At 37.8% G+C, this 20,165-nt stretch overlaps 1 protein-coding gene across 1 annotated transcript in view; it reads left to right on the top strand.

Annotated features, from left to right (window-relative positions):
* The window catches only part of Rbms3 (RNA binding motif single stranded interacting protein 3), a 743,920-nt gene that overhangs the window by 489,528 nt on the left and 234,227 nt on the right, over positions 1-20,165 (top strand). The window contains exon 6 of the mRNA XM_042666502.1: positions 5,214-5,293. Within this exon, the coding sequence (XP_042522436.1) occupies positions 5,214-5,293 (80 nt within the window). The remainder of the gene's footprint in view (positions 1-5,213; positions 5,294-20,165) is intronic.

The following is a 20,165-nucleotide window of genomic DNA, read 5'->3' as shown; positions in this document are numbered from 1 at the left end:
TAATTAACCATAATAAATGACAGAGTAGATTTATTTTAAATGCAAGGGTAATAAATACTTAGAGCTTTAAGACCATAAATAGAGATTCTCTACTGAGGTGATCCAGTCAGAAAAGGATTTTGTGATATACTTTTATGCCTCCTTGTGTTAAATCTGACCCAGAATGTTCATTCTACTAACATTGGATCTGATGGAACGTGCCTGTGGCTAGGACTGGCTGTAAAACCAGTTTCAAAAATGAGAGAAAAAAGAAGGAGGAGGAGGAAAGGAAGAGGAAGAGAGGGAATAAAATAAGAGAGAAAGGGGAAGAAGAATAGGGGTAAGGATGGGGGAGAGGAGGGAGGAAGAAGAGGCAGATCGAGGGAGGAGGAGAAGTAGAGAGAAGAAGAGAAGAAAGAGGGTGAAAGAAGGAGGAGAAAAGGGGGAAGAAGAAATGGAGAGGCGGAGGAGAGAGAGTGTGTAGAGGAAGATAAACAGTTCTGTCATGCATTTCAAATGACTAGAGCCAGTCATTTCTCAGCATTGAGAAAAGCAGGAATGTCAAACAGGCCCTTCATGTTGTATTTATGTTTAAAATCAGACCTAACAGAAAAAACCTGAAACTTTACCTACTATTGGAGCCTTGTCAGAATCCAATTAATACATGTCAGGTGATTGGTTGGCCTGGAGCTGGAGGGTTCTGATGGCCCAGGGAGTTCAGGTATACCTGGAAGCAGAGATGTATGTGACATGATTCAGGGCACAACTTAAAGGGTGGCACCAGGCTGCCCTTTCCAGACTCCCTCAATAATGCTAGTATCAGTTTCCTCCACAGAAGCATGTGCCAGACTTCAGATGGTTGGAGCTGGCATTTCAGAGTTGTTCATTGTGAAACTCCTAAAGACAACAGGTACATTCTTCCTAAAATGGCTACACAAATGAAGCATGTTCCTCTGGTCCCCAGTTCTCTGGGTCCACCTTTGTTGCTTCCACATCTGTAGTTTGAAGAGCATATGCCTTCCTCCCCGCCCCTTGGTAGCTCCTCCATTGTCATTTTTGCCAGGATGGGTTTGCCTTGTTAAAATGTGCCCCATGTATTAAAATGAAATTGTCACTGTTGGGAAGTACAGCCTAATATGGTTTGACACTATGTGCCAGCAGCTATAAAAAAAAAAAAACAGGCTTTTATTGCATTTATTCTTTCAGAGAAGAGTCTCTAAAGACTCACAGTAGACATTCCCTTAGTTAAATCTGAATGAACCCAAAGTGAACAATCTATGCTACTCTTCGTGTTCAAAAGAACAGCCTCCATCTGGTCTAATACGGCTGTAAAACAGTGTTAAGAAAAGATGATCATGTTTAGAAACCAAAAGGGAAGACTTGAAGTGTTCAAACCAGAACAAAAAGTATTGCAAATATTGGGCATTTGATTTTCTTTTCTTTTTTTTTTTTTTACTTTTTCTATTTTTCTTTTTTTCCCTGGTACTGGGATTTGAACACTATCACTTACCTTTCTTACTCAAGAGAGTAAGTAGAGCCATAGCTCTACTTCAGCTTTTTAGTGGTTAACTGAAGATAATAGTCTCAAAAACTTTCCTTCCCTTGGGGCTGGCTCCAACCTAGATCCTCAGATCTCAGCCTCAGCCTTCTGATAGCTAAAATTAGAGCGATATATTACTGTACTGGTGCCAGCTTATTTTCTTTCTTAGCTTGCTCTTTGTTGCCTAAGACATCTAATGTAGGATCAGCAAGTACACATACCCACTAATCCCAATCTAATGTTGGTCTACATTTAAGATTCCGTGTCATTTTAAAACAAAGAGAAAATATTTGATTTGTAGAACTTTGCAAGCATGCTTTAGAGTTTTTGGTACTTTTTTATTGTAACAAGACTGTACAGAGTGGTTACAGTTGCACGAGCAAGGTAATGAGTACATTTCTTATTGAGCATTGTTGCCTCCTCCTTTGTTTTTCCCCTTCCATCCCTGCCTTTTATCTAGATGAGCACCCAAAGAGACCAAACAGAGTAAGGGACTCCAGGGCATTTGAGTTTCATTCTGTAGCTCTCCTGGAATAAAAATTCCATAAAGCAACATCTGTAGTCATTAAAGGCTTGTATTGCCTCTCCCATTCATGTCTCTTCTAGGAAGAAATATTATTTTTCCTAAGAGATGGTAGATAGTAGACCCTGGTGGGAAGACAGGAAGAGTAGAGTTCAAATTCTTTTGTTCCTTGGAAAAGAAATTTCCCCTCTTAAAAAAAAATTAAGCAAGCCAGGCACTGGTGGGTCTCACAACTGTAATCCTAGCAACTCAGAAACCTGAGATCTGAGAATCATGGTACAAAGCCAGCCCAGTCAGGAAAGTCTGTGAGACTCTTATGTCCAATTAACCACCAGAAAACCAGAAGTGACACTGTGGCTCAAAGTGGTAGAGTGCTAGCCTTGAGCAAAAAAGAGCTCAGGGACAGTGCCCAGGCACTGAATTCAAGCCCCATAACCACCACCACCACCAACAACAACAATGTCAGTAACGAATTAGGCAAATTTGAAGAGTTACATTGAAAGATTCCATTGGAAGAAACAGACCTGAAAAAGTGGGGAGCGTGTATTGTAGTGAATACTTAAAATGAAGGTCATTCCTGCCTCTCATCAAAATAGCTTTGGATTTGAAGGCATTTATGATTAAATTGAGCAAAATGTTATGTCTGTTTTAGTTTTTAGTTCTTTTGTATGCATGTGTTCTTATTGTGGGGCTTAAACTCCTGACCTTAGGCCCTCTCTTAGCCTTCTCATTCAAGGCTGGGGATCTACTACTTGAGCCACAGATCCACTTTTGGTTTTGCTGCTTAACTGGAGATAAAAGAATTATAAACTTTCCTGCCTGAGCTGACTGTCAAGCCATGCTCCTCAGATCTCAGTCTCCAGTCTAGCTAGGAGTACAAGTGTGAACCATCAACACCTGGCTTAATTTTTAGTTATCAAAATGCTATTAGGCTAAAAGAATTCATCTATACATTAATTTGTTCTTAAGATTTCTTCCAAGCTCATGAGAATCTTACCTCCACAAAACTACCAAAAAGCCAGAAATGAAGCTGTGGCCCATACTATAAATTCTAGATCCTGTAACCCCAATCTAAATGTTTTCAGATCTTATTGATTTGGGAGGACTCTCTGATTTGGAAGGACATGATAAAAAATTATCATTAAACATTTTAAATATTAAAAAAGATTTCTTCCAAAATAACTCTTATGTAGGTCTTTTTTATCATCTAAAAAAATGAATACTTATCTGATAACTTCAATCCAATTCCCCAAATTTTCTTTTCATTTCCAGATAAGCTATAAAGTTAGGGGGCCCTGTGAAAGATGGCAATTCAACATTCCTTGTTAAAAAGTAACTATCAGGGGCTGGGAAGGTGGCTCAGTGGCAGAGCGCTTGCCTTGCAGGCATGAGGCCCTGGGTTCGATTCCTCATCACCATCTAAACAGAAAAAGCCAGAAAGTGGCACTATGGCTCATATGGTAGAACACTAGCCTTGAGCTGAAGAGCTGAGGAACAGTGCCCAGGCCCAGAGTTCAGGCCCCACGACTGACAAAAATATAATAATAATAAATAAAGGTTAAATTTTGAGATAGTTATAGCATAGCTTTCAACATAGTTCTCAAGTTCATGCAGTTGATCTGGCCGCTGATAGGAGTTTTCATGTGTACCAATACTGAATGATTTTATTCCACACTTCATAGGAATGTACACTTAAAGCCAAACTTTAATTTGTCAGAAAGTAATTACAATAATTCATTGATTGATGAAGTGGTGCAGATATCCTGTTTGCATTCATGGTCTATCTCTAGGTCTCCCACGTGAGCATTGCACTCACCTAAGTGTTCTCCTCCTTTCACCTGAATGTGCAGAAGATGCAAGTCCAAAACCTCCTTTGGCCTAATTATGTTTCCAACACCTGTTCTGCTGTTGAGGCTGCTTCTCTGAGTTCTCCTCACTTCTAGGACTCTCACCTGTACATTCCTATCACTTCAATAAATATGTGTGGTCTATTAGCATGTATTAACATTTTCCTTATTTTATTTCTTCTACATGTAATATGTTCACATGATATGGCCCTGAAAACACACCTAAAATTTACATACTGGAAAGATTACAACTTACATCAAAACCCTCTGTTCAGAAAGCACATATTAACAATCTAAACAAAACAACAAAATACATGAACTTATACTTTACCTTTGGATGCATTTCAGACATTTCATATATATTCTTTCATAGCTTTGCACACTGTAGGTGAAGCTTGCTTTTGCTTCTTGTTGTATTCTGAATAAGTCAGTTTTTGTTAACCAGAATCAACTCTAATTTTTTATTGCTCCCTTGAATTTTTATAAAGTAATAAAGGCCAGTTATAATTCATGACTTACAAATCGTTGTAAATGATATTGTGCTTGAGATATGGCAGCACTGCCAAGACTCTCTCTCAAAATTCATCCTTTAGACCACAGTATATGAGAAGTAAAATTTTACACAAGAACCCTCGTTTAGAAATACTAATATTTTTAAATATTTAAAAAACAAATAAAAGACTGTCCAACATTCAAAATTGAGAACATATAGAATCTCAAATAACTCTTTTTAAACATCTTTCACATGCTAACTTTTCAAAAACAATGTCAGGATGCTGAGCCGTTCACTATTGTGTTGTTTGCTCTTCTGGGCAATGTACTGTTCAAACAAAACAGTAGAGTGTGTAGAGACTTTTCAGTTGTTATTGTACAGGCTTAAATATTGTGGAAACATTCCTTTTTTATCCTTATTTCAGCATTTTGTTATTTCCCTTCCCCTCCCCAAATTAGAAAATCCATCTTTTAAGTTCCTGCTTTACCACTTACTGAAGAGATAACATCCCTTTCACCATTGGTGCCCTCGTTGGTATGACATAGGTCATAAGGTCACAGGGTTTCCAATGGGCTTAGCATACCTACCACCATCATCACAGACAACTCTCTGCGTAGGGAGGCTACTCTCAACACTGATGATTCTGTACTGTTTCCCATCAGCCTGATTATTGTCATCATGTCACCAGTTGACAATTCACATTAAATTGTCAAGATTTTCCATTGCTTTCTCGCTTTCTTTTATCTTTTCTCCTTCTTTTATCTTTTTTTAAAAACCAATATGAACAAACTGACACAAGTATATGATCTCTCGTGTGCTTTCTTTTCCCAGAATGGAGTCTACTGAAAAATGTGAAGTGGTAATTCAACATTTTAATGGAAAATACCTGAAAACACCACCAGGCATCCCAGGTAAGAAATGTCATTATGAAATCACTCAAACCATTGCTAGATTTATTGCTGTTATTCAAATGAAGATATAATAAAGCCTTTCTTGTGTGTGGGAAAAGTTTGTTTTTATAGATGTGCATTTACATATAGTAACTCATCTTCCTCAAAAGTGTCTTGGTGATTATTTTTTGATTTTCCTTTGAATCTCTTTGCATACTTCTACAAAGTGATTGAGAAGGAAAACATAGCAAAGAATAAAGAAATGAGATCAGTTAATGACTCTTAATATAAATAACCTTGATGTATAATTAACAAAAGAGCTAAGCATGGCGAAGCCCACAGATGGATGCCAGACCCCAACCATCTCTTACCAGCCCATGTAAACAAGAATACAGAGAGGGCAGTAAATTTAGAAACTTACGTAGTTTAGCTCTGTCATGAAATCTGAAGGGAATAATTTTATATTTTACATAAACATCAGTTGCTACACACTAAAAAAAATTAAAAACACTCTCCATTCACTAGGAATAGTTCCAATCTAGACACTCCAACGACATCTTACACTTTCAAGGCAAAATTCTTTAGGTTTCACACATACCACTATAATGACATACCTCTATAGCCAGGCACAGGTGGCTCATGCCTGTAATTCTAGCTACTCAAGAGGCTGAATCTGAAGATCTCACTTTAAAGCCATCCTGGGCAGGAAAGTCTGTGAGACTTTTATCTCCAGTTAACCACCAGAAAACCAGAAGTGGTGCTGTGGCTTAAGTGGTAGAGTGCTCCCCTTGAGCTGAAGAGCTAAGGGACAGCACCCAGGCTCAGAGTTCAAGCCCACAACTGACAAAAAAAAATATAGCTCTATGCTATTAAGAATTATATTCAGGGTCTGGGAAGGTGACTCAGTGGTAGAGTGCTTGCTGCTCAGGCATGAGGTCCTGGGTTCCATTCCTTAGCACCACATAAACAGAAAAAGCTGGAGATGGTGCTGTGGCTCAAGTGGTAGAGCACTAGCCTTAAGCAAAAGCAGCTCAGTGATAGTGCCCAGGCCCTGAGTTCAAGCCCCAGGACTGGCAAAAAAAAAAGAAAAGAATTATATTCACCATAATATAGTCAATATTATATTATCAGAGTTATAAATGCCCCAACTTCATAGTAATTTAACTGTAGGATGCATGGGAGATATTTGATATGAGGTAATAAGAGATTTTTTCTGCCAATTGAAGAACAAAAATGCAGGAAAGTGCTTAAAGCAAATCAAGTAAGTTTATTTACTGGTAACAGGAGAGAAAGAAGAGTTAATAGAGCCTATCCTGGTGGCTGACTCCTGTGACCCTAGCTTCTCAAAAGGCTGAATGGGATACGTGGATCCTGGTTTAAAGCCAGCCAGGGCAAGAAAGTCTGGAAGTCTTATCTCCTATTATCACCAAAAAGCCAAATTGGAGGTGTGGCTCAAGTGGTACAGCTTGTGCCTCGTGTAGCAAAGTTAAAGGACAGTGCTTAGGTCAGGAGGAAAAACTGGAAGAGGATTGGAAATGGGGGGAAGGAGAAGGAGTGGAGGGAGGGAGGATGAGGAGGAAGAGGTTGGCTAGTGGGAGTCGATTACGTAAAGTGGGAAATTTCCTGTTGAGCCTCTTTGACTGGAGCAACCAGATGTTTGGTCCCTAGGGCTCTCCCTCCTAAGAAAGTGTATCTTTGGTTCCCGATTCCCTTTCCTGTTAGGGAAACCTCTCTTTCTCTGGTTTGATAGGTTACATTCAGCTAAGCACTGTTGGAAGCCACTGTGACTGCATCCCTCTTCCCCAGAACCTGAACACATAAGTTCCTTTCTGACTGGGCTCCTCCCACTTCAAAGTGCAAAGGCAAAAGTGGGAGGGCTTGCTTTCCTCCTTGCCTTTCCTAAAATGCTTTCTGATTGGATCCCTTGCTTTGGAACTCCAGCAAGAACGTTCTTTTCTGATTGGATCTTCCCACATTGGCGCATGAAGGTGGAAGTGGGAAAACTTGTCCTCCACCATTCAACTTTTGTAAGCACATGTGTCAGTCTTGGGATCGTACACGTCCAACTGGGTACAAGAGAGATGATTTGTTCTGTCCCATCGTTCCTCTCCACATTGACCTTTATTCCAATTGCCATTTTCTTCTTCTAAATACCTAGCTGAGTTCAACTAGCTATCCCTAGCTTTAAAAACTAAAGAAGAGCTAACCTGAGAAAAATAATGGATAAAGAGCTGATAATATATAATGGATAATGGAGCTGATAAAATATAATGGATAAAGAGCTGTTTGCCTACTGGGCATTGACTCCCTTCCCCCTTTGTTATAATACTTCTCAGGGGAGAAAGTGCAAATTCTTCCGTCTTTTGGTATTTTGTTTTTGCTTTCTAAGCCAGATTCAACAGTGTTTGTTCCACAATGCATGTTCTATGTAAAACCCATTAAGAGACTTTGAGGATTTTGTATTTTCGTTCCTTAGACCAGACTGAGGTTGTATAGAAGAGGAAATGTGAACACAAGGATCAATATTATTGTGTCAGGGCTTTTATGACTCGATTGGTTTGAGAGGATGTCAAGAAAGCAGGAAGATCCTCCATGCCATGTTCGGGTGATGTGGAAAATCCAAAGAGGCTGATCACCAGTTAATCAGCAAGTAGGCACATAGGATGGCTGGCCTTGATTTGGTTAACTTCCATTTAGCACATTCCCTGGAGAATCGACTGCATTATGATCCAATCACAGACATATGGTGTTGTTAAGAAACGAGTTAGCAGTTTTCATCTCAGCATGTAAGCTGCCCTTGCATTTCAGAAGACATGCTATTTTCTCTCTCTCTTTCTCTCTCTCTCTCAGCATAAATAGGCATTTTAAGACATTTTGCCCAGACTTGTCATTGGATAGAGGAGTTGCATGGTTAGTGGGTTTTTTTCTTATTTATCACAGTTTATTTAACAGATGCCTGCATACTTTGAAGGCATTCACCCTAGATGTGAATTATATGACTGTAAAAAAAAAAAAAAAGCACACTATGTAGAATTGCTGTTAATCAAAGTTTCAATACAAGGTATAACTTTCTAGGTTTCTTCCTTTTGGGGTAAAATATACTGAAATCCTTCTTGACCTGATTGACTTGAAAATATCCTTTTTGATTTTCCCCAAGATCATTCAGCTGAAAAAATATAATTTAATGCTCAAGACAAAGCAAGTGACTACAAATCCCCAAATGTCCCAGCATCCTTCCTGAGTACATAGGCTGTGATATTAACCTATCTAATATCATAGCTACACCCAATGGAGATATTGTGAATAGCAGGAGCTTGGTTATGAGTTTCTCAATCATATCTCATGGGAGTAAGGAAAAATAATAGTTTGGGTCAGTTATAAAACTCATTGAGATATAACTTTATGCTTCTAAGCATTGCATTCAATATAATAGAATTAAATATATAATGTTGATCAATAGTACTTGAATTTGCTTATTTATGCATTATTTTAGAAATCATATAGAGCTTCATAAAAGCTTCAAATGTTAACTAAAGATACTTAACATTGATATGTAGATTTTTATGTGGAACAAAAAGGCTATAATGTAGGATTGGGGTATTTTGGAAGGTACAGAGTAAAATGCCCACATTGGATACAATTTCTAAGTCATGACAAGGTATGATCAAATTTAGGAAGTACTATCTACCTTTATTTCTTTCTAGCTTAATCATTTATACAACTGAAAAATTCTCAGACTTATCTTAAACCAACTTTCTGTTTGTATTGAAGGCAGAGTGGAATATCACAAGAAGCCCTGATAACAGGTTGGAGACAATACCATGTTTTTGTTTTGAAGAGACCAGTTTCCTAAACTTGTTCAACATAATACTTTAGAGAGCTTACCCTTGCTTGTTGACATACTAACTAAAATCAATACTGATTAAACTGAAGTGAAACTATCATTAAAAAATTTGGAAAACCCTAATATTCTATATTGTCATGATTTAGTGTGTTTGAATTCAGAAGTTTATAATGTTGCAGAATGAATATTAATGATTTCCATGCAGTGCTTTCAAATTAAGTGAATGACTGATACCCAGTGATCCCATAATGACATGATAGCTTCAGGTCCTAATCAAACTGACACAAATGTTGAACGCTGACTCATTCAGCAATCTTTGAGGATAGATGAGTGAGTCAGCATTCTAAGCAAATGCAGTGCACTTGGTGCCACGGGATCATTGCTTACTTTCCAATTTAGGGATGACATAGGGAAGCATTCATGTGTCATTGAGCAAACAGTATCATTTTTATTTCTGTATCATATATATATACATGCATATATGATATACACATATATACATATATTCCTTAAGTAGCTGTACAAAAGGATTCCATTTCAGTATGTCAATTTATAACTACCATGTGTCTCAATGTTACCCCTCCCATCACCCTCCCCTCTCTCTATCAACGCCATCCATCCCTTCAAGTTTTCTAGTTCTATTTTCACATAAGTATATTGGATATTAAGACTGTATTCACCCTTCATTCCTCTTTCCTTCCCTCTGCTGTCACCCCTCTTGACCTTCCATCCCAGAGCAAAAATGTTTCAGCTTCCTAGTATTCATTTTGTTAGACTGAAATTAGTTATTTGAAGGAGTTACAGCATTGCAATCTTCCCAAGTATATCATATGATCTGCAATACATTTGGGTATCTATGATATGACCCTATATATTTTTTCATATATATTTTTCTGTCAACAATAATCATTGTAACAGGATATGAAAAATGGATTATTTTTTCCTGATGTGATAAACTACTTCCCAAATCCCCATTAGTACCATTTCTATAAAAGAACACAGAGATAGCGACTTCAATCCAAAACTTTGACATGGTATTAAATTTCAAATTTTAAAACTTCATAATTAGGGGTACTGAGAAGGATATATAATATTGATCACACTTATACCACCACCATCACTTTTATTTGGATCATTGTAAAGGATAATTTGCTCATTAAACATGATTCATGCTCCTATTGAGCATGATCTGAATTGAAAGCAACTTTCATATATAAGTGGCTATGGATCATCTTTTCTCCCTTTATGGGACCCTCCTGCTTATGTATAAAGAAATCAGAATTTTGTTTGTTGTTTGTTTGTTTGTGACAGGGTCTCACCAAGTAGCCCAGGCTAGCCTGGTACTTACTTGTGATGCTTCTGTCTCAAGTTTGCCAGTGCTAAAAAGACTACTGTTAATCAATGCATGATAGATTATTAGCACCTGTCTAATGTCTCCAAACTAACACTGTTGACTTCAGATTATAATATTATCCTCATATTTTGATTGCTTGTTATCTGAATTATTGGAGACACGCACACACACATACACACATACATTTAACACTAGCTAACAGAGAACAGGCATCAGGGTTTCCCTAGCAGGAAAGAAGAAAGGCCAGAAGTGTGTATTAAACAATGTCAATCAGGAGCACTATTTGATCATGCAAGATAGAGAAAAAAATGTTGCATGTCCTACCTATTGATCTTTTTGCCTTTGTAACAAAATAAAGGAACATTAGTTGCTTGCCTGACTAACCCAAGACATTTCTTTGTCCTGTAATGAATTTCACAGATATATTGTGCATGCCCACAGCGAAAGCAAAGGCTAAGTGCCTAGACCCTTCAAGGATGTATAGGACATGAATCTGAAATGCTCACTTTCAAAAAGCCCCACAGAGCAGAAAACCATGAAGAAAAAGCCTCCACGTGTAAGCATGGGTATTGATGAGCAAAACATGTAGGCTGGCTTATAGAAAAACAAATCATGATTTCCCTGTAAGCACATGATTTTTATCAGTGAAGTTGATAGAAGATGGAATGATTAATTTCTGGTATGATTTTCTTCTGGGCACTGTCCCTGAGCTCCTTTGGCTCAAGCCTAGCACTCTACCATTTGAGCCACAGTGCCTCTTCTGCCTTTTTCTGTTTATGTGGTACTGGGGAATCGAACCCAGGGCTTCATGCATGCTAGACAAGCACTCTATCACTAAGCCACCTTCCCAGCCCTTTCTTATATCTTTAGGTAATTATTTCTTTCTTTCTTTTTTTTTTTTTTGTGGGTCTGGTCATGGAGCCTGAACTCAGGGCCTGGGCGCTGTCCCTCAGCTCTTCAGCTCAAGGCTAGTGCTTTACCACTTGAGCCACAGTGCCATTTCCGGTTTTTTTCTTTTTGCTTATGTGGTGCTGAGGAATCGAACCCAGGGCCTCAGGCATGCAAGGCAAGCGCTCTACCACTGAGCCACCTTCCCAGCCCAAGGTAATTATTTCTTATCTCATTTGAGCTCCATGAAGTTGGGAAGGGCTGGAAGGGAACTTTTACGTCACAGACCTTTTTGAAATTTTTACAAATATTGTTGCGATAGAAATGTGCACAAGGAATTAAGCGTCATGTCAGTGAGGATGAAAGGTTCTTCACACAATCCATCATGCTTCCCTGTAGCTGGCATCACAGTTGCACACTACCACATCCAGAATCTCATACCCTTTTATACCCAGGCTGGACTTGAACTATGATACTTTGATCTCCACCTTCCAAGTAGCTAGGATTATAGGCTTTAGCCCATGAACCTGGAAGAGTTTCTTAACCAATACTTTTGTGCCTTTGGCATGATGTTGTTACTTCTCATAGACAAAAATCTCAACAACATTCCTCATTCCTATTATAACATTATAATGGTGTGATATTATTAGTGCTTTTGCTACAGTTGTATAGACCAATGCATGCAGCAGAGTTTATCTACAGTGCTAAGTTGATTGCAGGATCTGCTTATTTAAAGTAGTTGTAATTTCATGGGACAAAGAAAAGGGACAAGGAAGATTTCTAGACTTCTTTCAACCCATGAATAGTCTATATCAACTATTTCTAAAATAGTAAATCCATTTGGGTCTGCACAAATATGTGAACTGAAGACTTCACAGTAACAGCTTATAAGATGAATAGTAATAAATCCCTATTTTTATTTCTAAAACTGCTGGGCTTTGCCTTCTGTCAGCCTCACTGATGAGTAGTTAAAAGTATTTAGTGTGTATGTGTCCAAGGAAGTCTTATTAGCAAGTGAAGAGAGTTGAGTGGCTGAAGGCCAATTAAGGCACAATTTAGAGAGACAAAACTGAATAATTAATGGCTGAGTGCATTTCCACATCTACAAATTTCATTTAACAGGTTTGATTTAGAGCAAATTCTAACCAATTTCTGAGTAAATGGACAGCATTCCGAATTAAATATTTGCTGCAACTTCCAGTAACTGCCATATACACAACTTATTGTTTATGTGAAGGGACTGAAAAGTACAAACCATAAGAAAATATTTTAGCAGGAAAACTAGTGAAAACTCTCATTCTGCAAGCGCCAAACCAGCCATCATTTGTATATCTTATTAACTACTTCCTCTGATTTCTCATGTATTTAAGCCCATGAGTGATGAACCAATTATTTGACTGTTAGTTTAGTCGTTTTTAGTACAGAAAATAAATCTTTCATAGGAAATTGGCATATATGTAGTTTTAAAGGAAACACATATTTTGAAGACACATTTGTAGTACTAGATTGTGGGATTTTCTAAAACAGAATGTTGAACCTTGTCTTCTGCTTTTTCCTTTAAATAATCATTCTACAAACTTTTAGAATGTAACAACTCTGACTTTTTGTTTGTCTCAAGCATCTAACTAAAAGTTGGCAGAGGACCATACTAATTATTATTTGTTAAATAAATAATATCTGGTCATGGAAGGCAAATTGGAGCTTCCCAAAGGTCTCTCTGTTCTAACTCCAGAGCGTTAAATGTGTTGTCTTATATAAAAAAAAGGAGAATTAAGTCTGTAGCTGTAATTAATAATGCTGATTAATTTCTCTTAAATAGAGAAATTACCATGGATACCAGAATGGCCCTATCACGTCAGACGTCCTTAATAATGAAAGAAAAGGTCAGAATGGGGCAATGTGAAAAGGATTAACCTATCATTGCTGACCTTGAACTTGGGAGGAACATGGCAGTCTTTAGTCACTCAAATAAGCAAGGAATTAGATTCTCCTTTAGAGCCTCCAGAAATAAACTCAACCCTTGATTTTAACCCATTGTTTCTCTGTCAGACTTTTGATCTACTGAATTACAAGACAAAATTTATGTTGGTTTTTGACTATAAGATGTTATCCAAGCTGGGAGTCGGTGGCTCACGCCTATAATCCTAGCTACTCAGGAGGTTGAGATCTGAGGATCAGGGTTCAAAGCCAGCTCCGGCAGAAAAGTCCGTGAGACCCTTATCTCCAATTAAACACCAGAAAATGGGAAATTCCACTGTGGTTCAAATGGTAGAGTGCTCACCTTGAGCTGAAGAGCTCAGGGACAACACCTAAGCCCAGAGTTCAAGCCCCACAACCAAAAAAGAAAAAAGAAAAAAGATTTGGTCCCTTGTTATAGCAGCAATCCGAAGCTCAGAGATTGTTACTGAACTTGTTTTAAATAAATTCCATTCAACAGTTATATACAAACATTTTTAAATGAATGGCTGAACTCTCATTTTTTTCTCTTAATTTGACTTTCAATTTGCATTACTTTCAATTTGCATTACTTCTATGTTAAACAGAAAAAACTCTAATTATTTAGACTTGATTTCTTTATATTTCCCCATAAAGGAATAAAAAGGAAAGATTATTTACCTAGAAAGAATTTCCCTTGGAAAGAATGGTTCTTATATCTCAAAGCATATCATTTTTGACCAAATAAATAACATAGTAACTTAAACCATTCCAGACTAAAAAATATGCAGAAAAAGCTTATCAATTGCACATCTAAGCCCATGAAACTGCATTTCTTAGCACTAAGATTTACGCTGCTTTCAATAATTCCCATTATTAAAAATGTAGTAGGACTTGGAAAAACAAAATGGAGTTCATCAAAGTTATATTGCTAGTATCAGCTGCAAGGTTTTGACAATTGGATGTAAAGTATTAATGATCATCTACCATGACCAATTTGCTATCCCATAGACAGTGGATGTCCTAAAGTCCTATATGTCCTAGATGGTTGTGTTTTCTGTGAAGGATTAAGTTTGAGATACAAAATAAAAATTTAGGAGTGCAAATATTTATTATGTATTAATGAAGAGAATTCTTATGACCCATGTGAGTAACCCAAACTTGAAGTGAATTTTTAGAAATGTGTTAAGTCAAAGATAAATTATCTCTAGGACTAAACTATTTATCAAAGACTATATTATATATGTCTAAGACTTTGTAAACATAAAGCCATAACTATTTCCCATTGAAGTAATAATGGTTGCGCATGGTGAGTCACTGCATGCCTAGGAATGTACGCAGATTCCAGGCTGTTTGAGATGAGAGAAAATGTTAGTGCTCCCTCCCAAGGTGCTCTGACCAGCCGGCACTTATATTTCTATCTTTGGGTGAGTTGCCTACAGTATGTCAAAGCCTGTTTTTTCCTTGAGCAATGGGAAACAGAAGTGCTAGGAATTTACATACTCTGGTGGTAAAGCCCATACATAAATGGTAACTGAGGATGACACTAATAGTTTTTCATTTCTTTGGAGTACAGCATAGGAACTACCTATGCTATCACCCATGCTTCCCTGAAGAGTTCTGCAGTTTTATTTTGTGGTACATTTTTGTGGTATGCATGGCTAGTAGGAATCTGGAGCTTGAACTAAGGGCCTCATGTTCTTAGGCCTAAGGCTGGTACTGTAACACGTGAACACCTCCAACTCTGACTTTTTTTTCAAGATAAGAGTCTCTTGGATTTGATTTGTCTTCTTCAGCTAGCTTCAATTCACAAATCCCTGATCTAATCCACCTGACTATCTAAGATTACAAGTATGAGTCACTGATATCTGACTTCTGGGACTCAATTTTATTCCCTTTCTGGTGCCTATATTCCTTGGATTGAACTTCCCATAACCTTACTGGCTTTTCTTGGAAATATAACCTGTCTCCATTCACTTCCACAAGCATCCTATTTTCAAGGTCTTCCACTGAGAAGGGTATTAGATGCATACAGCCATTAAATTCACTACTCTGTGATATATTTATTTTTATTAATATTTTGAGCTTTAAAGTTTTGTCTATACAATGTACTCCTATGAACACTGAGTTTATCAGGGTAGTTTCTGAAAAGATTTAAATGTGAATATCAAATCCACAGATTCTCTGAGTGCACTGGAAATAAACATACTGTATGGGATCTAAACAGTAGTACTTGTTGATAACTAAGAAGGAATTTACTGTTGTTCCTTGGTTGTTTTGGAGATGGAACCCAAGGCCTCCTAGTGTACTGAAGACAAACTGCTCCACTGAGCTCTATTCCTAGCTCAGTAAGAGATTATTTTGTAGCTGATTACTGGTGGTTCACCCCTGTAATCCTGTCTGCTCTGGAGACTGAAAACCAACCTGAGGATCTGTTTCTAAAACAGCCTTAGCAGAAAAGTTCAAGAGATTTTATCTCCAATGCATCAACATGAAGCCAAACTGGAAACATGGCTCAAGTAGTGGCACTGGCAGTGAGCAAGCAAGCCATTTCGGGAAGGAGGGGCCAAGAGGAGAAAGAGAAGGAGGAAGGGTTATTTTGTAGAAAACAAAAATTTACTCTTAGTAAGATATTTTCAATGGTAGAAAGAAATGTGACCAGATATCCTCTGAGTGAGCAGGTCACTGATTAATAGCATGATTAGATAATCATATAATGTGTGGATAAAACCCCATTTGTTCAAAGAACCATTGTTGTTTAAACATAAAGGAGAAAGAGATTTTAATATAAAATTATTAAAAGTACAAAAATATTGACATCAAATGTTGAAACTAGGCTAATTTCATGTGCAACCACTTCAAGACTCCATGGTGACTTTGGGCTAAATGGTATCCAAGACATCCCTGAGCTCTTTTATGATAATCTGAAATCTCAGGAGAAAGAATTTCCTAATGACACACATTATTTACCTTTCATGAGTGGTAAGTGCACTGTCCAGAGGCTATGTGATTTGTACATGGCAAAGGATATGTGGAAGAAAATATGAGAGTTTTCTACCAGTTCAGAAATTAATGACAGACTCATGCCTACCCAAAGTTGGTGAGCTTCTTACCTCAGTTTCCCCAAATTGAAACACCATGAGGTTTAAAAAACATAAAAGAAGGTGAACACCAGTGGCACACGCCTATACAAAGAGACTAAGATCTGATAATCACAGTTCAAAACTAGCCCAGGCAAGAAAGTCTAAAAGACACTTATCTCTTATTTCCAATTAACTACCAACAAGCAGAAAGTAGAGCTGTAGTATAAATAAGAAAGCACTCAAAAAAAAGCTTGAGCAAAAAGCTAAGGGACAGCACCTAGGCCCTGAGTTCAAGCCCCTGTACTAGCATATTCACATGTGCATTGACATTTGTGTGCATGTGCAGGTGCACACACACACATACACACACACACACACACACACACACACACACACACACACACACACACACAAAGAGTTAAAGACTAATATGAAACATCCAGCAAGCAAATTATGAGTCTCATGTGGGAGTTATATTATTAACATCATAAAGACTGTATTCTTTCACTTCTTTAGGTCACTGCTAATTTCATAAGCGTTCAAATTGAAGCAGGAGTGTAATTATGCATATGCAACATAGCTTAAGGATGAGTTCCCAGTCTCAATAAGTTGTAGTAATGATATAGCTCAGATAATAGTGATAATAACTTCAAAATAATATGCAATTAATTGAACAAGGTATGCTATTAGTGTTCCTGTAAATCTTTTCTAGTTTTGGAAATGTGAAGTCTTTTCTAGAACCACATAATCATAAATCCCTTTAGGCTATTAAACTTAGAATAAGTTTGAGATCTCTCTGAGGAAATTGCTTATCTAGTCATCCTTGGTAACTAGATGTAATTTTGTTGTTGTTGTTGTTGTATGTTTACTGCTACTGGGGCTAGAACTCAGGGCCTGGGTGTTGTCCCTGAGCTTTTCTGCTCAAAACTAGTGCTCTAGCACTTTGAGGCACAGCTCTACTTCTGGCTTTTAAGTAGATAAATGGAGGTAAGAGTTTCAGAGATTTCCCATGCTGGTTTTGAAGCACAACCCTCAGATTTCAGCCTTCTGAGTTGCTAGGATCATAGGCATGAGCCACTGGCAGGGGATTTCTTATCTAGTTTTGAAGAATGAGCTCCTCATCAAGTTCCTCCTGGAACCTAATCATTTTATTTGATGTTAGCAATATGTCTCTTAGGAAAGTATTGCTAAATTAACTGAGGAATATTAAAGACTTCAGGCAGAATAGAGTAGCTGATATTAGTAGCATTATTAATAGTATCTATTAGCACTATGTGAATCATTTCATCAATATCTACCTTCTAGCTGTAAATGTAATTTAGCTATTGAAGGCTATCAAGTGTAACCATTGATGGGCATTATCTGGTACTCGGGCTTTATAAAACAAATTTCCTTAGATAGGCACTGGTGGCTCATACTTGTAATCTTAGCTATTCAGGAGGCTGAGATTCAAGGATCACAGTCCATGAGAATCTTTTTTTTTTTTGGGGGGGGGGGTCCAGTCGTGGGGCCTGAACTCTGGGCCTGGGCGCTGTCCCTCAGCTCTTCAGCTCAAGGCTAGCGCTCTACCACTTGGGCCACAGCAACACTTCTGGCTTTTTTCTTTTTGCTTCTGTGGTACTGAGGAATCAAACCCAGGGCCTCATGCATGCAAGGCAAGCGCTCTACCACTGAGCCACCTTCCCAGCCCTCAATGAGAAGCTTATCTCCAGTTCTCCATCAAAAATCCAGAGTGGAGCTGTGGCTCAAGCATTAGAACACCAGCCAGCCTTGACTGAAAAAGCTAAGGGTCAATTACCAGTACTGGCAAAAAAGAAAAGAAAAAAATCTCCTTGAGACAAGGTAAGGCCTTTTGTTCCATTTGAGGCTTATGTGCCGTGACCATGTCTTGTTCTAGGATGCTACCCAATAAATTCTAAATGTCTGTGTTTGTTCAACAACTTTTTTGGATGACTGACAGGAATATAATATTGCATTAGGTGAATATTTATTTACCTAAAATTGACTCTGGTGACTCTCAGGTTCCCAAACACTAATCATGTTATTATTAACCGGACCAAGATATAAATTCAGTGTCATTATTTTAGATAAAACAATTTGTCTGATATAACACTTATAGAAGTTTCTTAAAGCACTTTATACTTCTACATACCAGGGCTTCTATTCTTATGTCTCAGAAAAGTTCTTATCAGTGAGCACTGGTGGTTCATGCCCATAGTACTCACTATTCTAGAGGCTGAAATCATAGTTCAAAGCCAGCCTTAGACAGATAAGTCCATGGGGTTCTTATCTCCAGTTAACCATCAAAAAAGTCAGAAGTAGAGCTGTGGCTCAAGTGGGAGAGTACCAGCCTTGGGCAAAGAAGCAAAGGCCCAGTGCTCAGGCGCTGAATTCAAACCACACTACTATCACACACACACACACACACACACACACACACACACACATCTTAGAGAATTTTTGCTGATACATAAACACTGTACTTTTCAGGCAGATTTTTTTTCTGGTTTCCCTTAGCTGCCACTGTGCTATATGAATCATTGTCCCTTCTATGGTGTCCATTGGTCACAATTAGAGCCATTTAACAAGATACTTATTTTATCCCATTGCCTTTCTTTTCCTACTGTAGAATCTCCTCTAGTATCCAACATCTGAACCGAGGATGCTCAAAACAGATGCTGAATTTCTGAAATAGCTGAACAAATTAGTGAGATCTCTCAGTATAATCTAAACTCTTAATAATAAATTCAACTAATGGATGTTTAGAAGGTGAATGCAGAGACCATCAACTGTGATGATTCCACATAGAAATATTTTGCATAATGTATTGGCTTGAATGCAGGGACTCAATGTTGTCCCTTAATATTTTGGTCAAGGTTGGCACTCTACCACTAGAGCCACACCTCCATGTCTAGCTATTTGGAGTTAATTGGAGATAAGTGTCATATGGACTATTTTCTTTTTAATCCTACCTGGCTTTGAAGTAGGATTCCAGATCTCAGCCTCCTAAATAGATAGGAATACAGGTGTGAACTACTGGGTCCAGCTTCATACTGTATTCTTTGTAAATATTAAAATATTTCTAACTCAAAAGTTGCCTTTGGGGTAGAGTAATATCCAAAAGGGCATGAACAATTTTTATCCTCATAGATACTGATTCCTGAGGATCATGGTTTGAAACTAACCTGGGAAGAAACGTTTATAAGACTTTCAGCTCAAATTAACCACCAAAGTGCCAGAAGTGTAGATATGGTCCAAGTGATAGAATGCTAGCATTGAGTGAACAAGTAAGCAAGGCTCTGAATTCAAACCCCAGTACTGGCACCAAAAACAAAAACAAAAACAAAAAATAACAATCTTTCCATTTTTCTATTTTTATTGCCCCCTTCTCTAGATTAAAATAATAATAATAAATGTTCTAGAACACTAAACATATTGTTGGTTGTGACAACTAATCTTGCAACTAGCAATTAGATGTAGTTTTTGTCATTTAGATCTTTGAAAGCACAGGTCTCCTACAACTCTGCACAGGCTGTCCTGTGGGGATGAGACTTGGGAAACTCCACTTTATCAGCTGATGAACTCATTAACCTTTGCCTTGGCTAGAACTGATTATCATTTCAATAAATATTTATACATATTTTCCCTTAAGGCTTCATGAAGTCCTTTATCAACAAGAATAAGATCTTTCCCTTTGATCTCTGCCACCTGTTCATTCAGAGAAAATTTCATCAAGTTCTTTTATTTACATTGATAATCTCTTGCTGCCCCAATCGGATTCTAGAAACA

This window comes from Dipodomys spectabilis, unplaced genomic scaffold, assembly GCF_019054845.1.
Source record: "Dipodomys spectabilis isolate Male_0828 unplaced genomic scaffold, ASM1905484v1 ptg000365l, whole genome shotgun sequence".
Classification (NCBI taxonomy): domain Eukaryota; kingdom Metazoa; phylum Chordata; class Mammalia; order Rodentia; family Heteromyidae; genus Dipodomys; species Dipodomys spectabilis.
The sequence above is the reverse complement of the archived record's forward strand: the minus strand, read 5'-3'. Positions and strand labels throughout refer to the sequence as shown.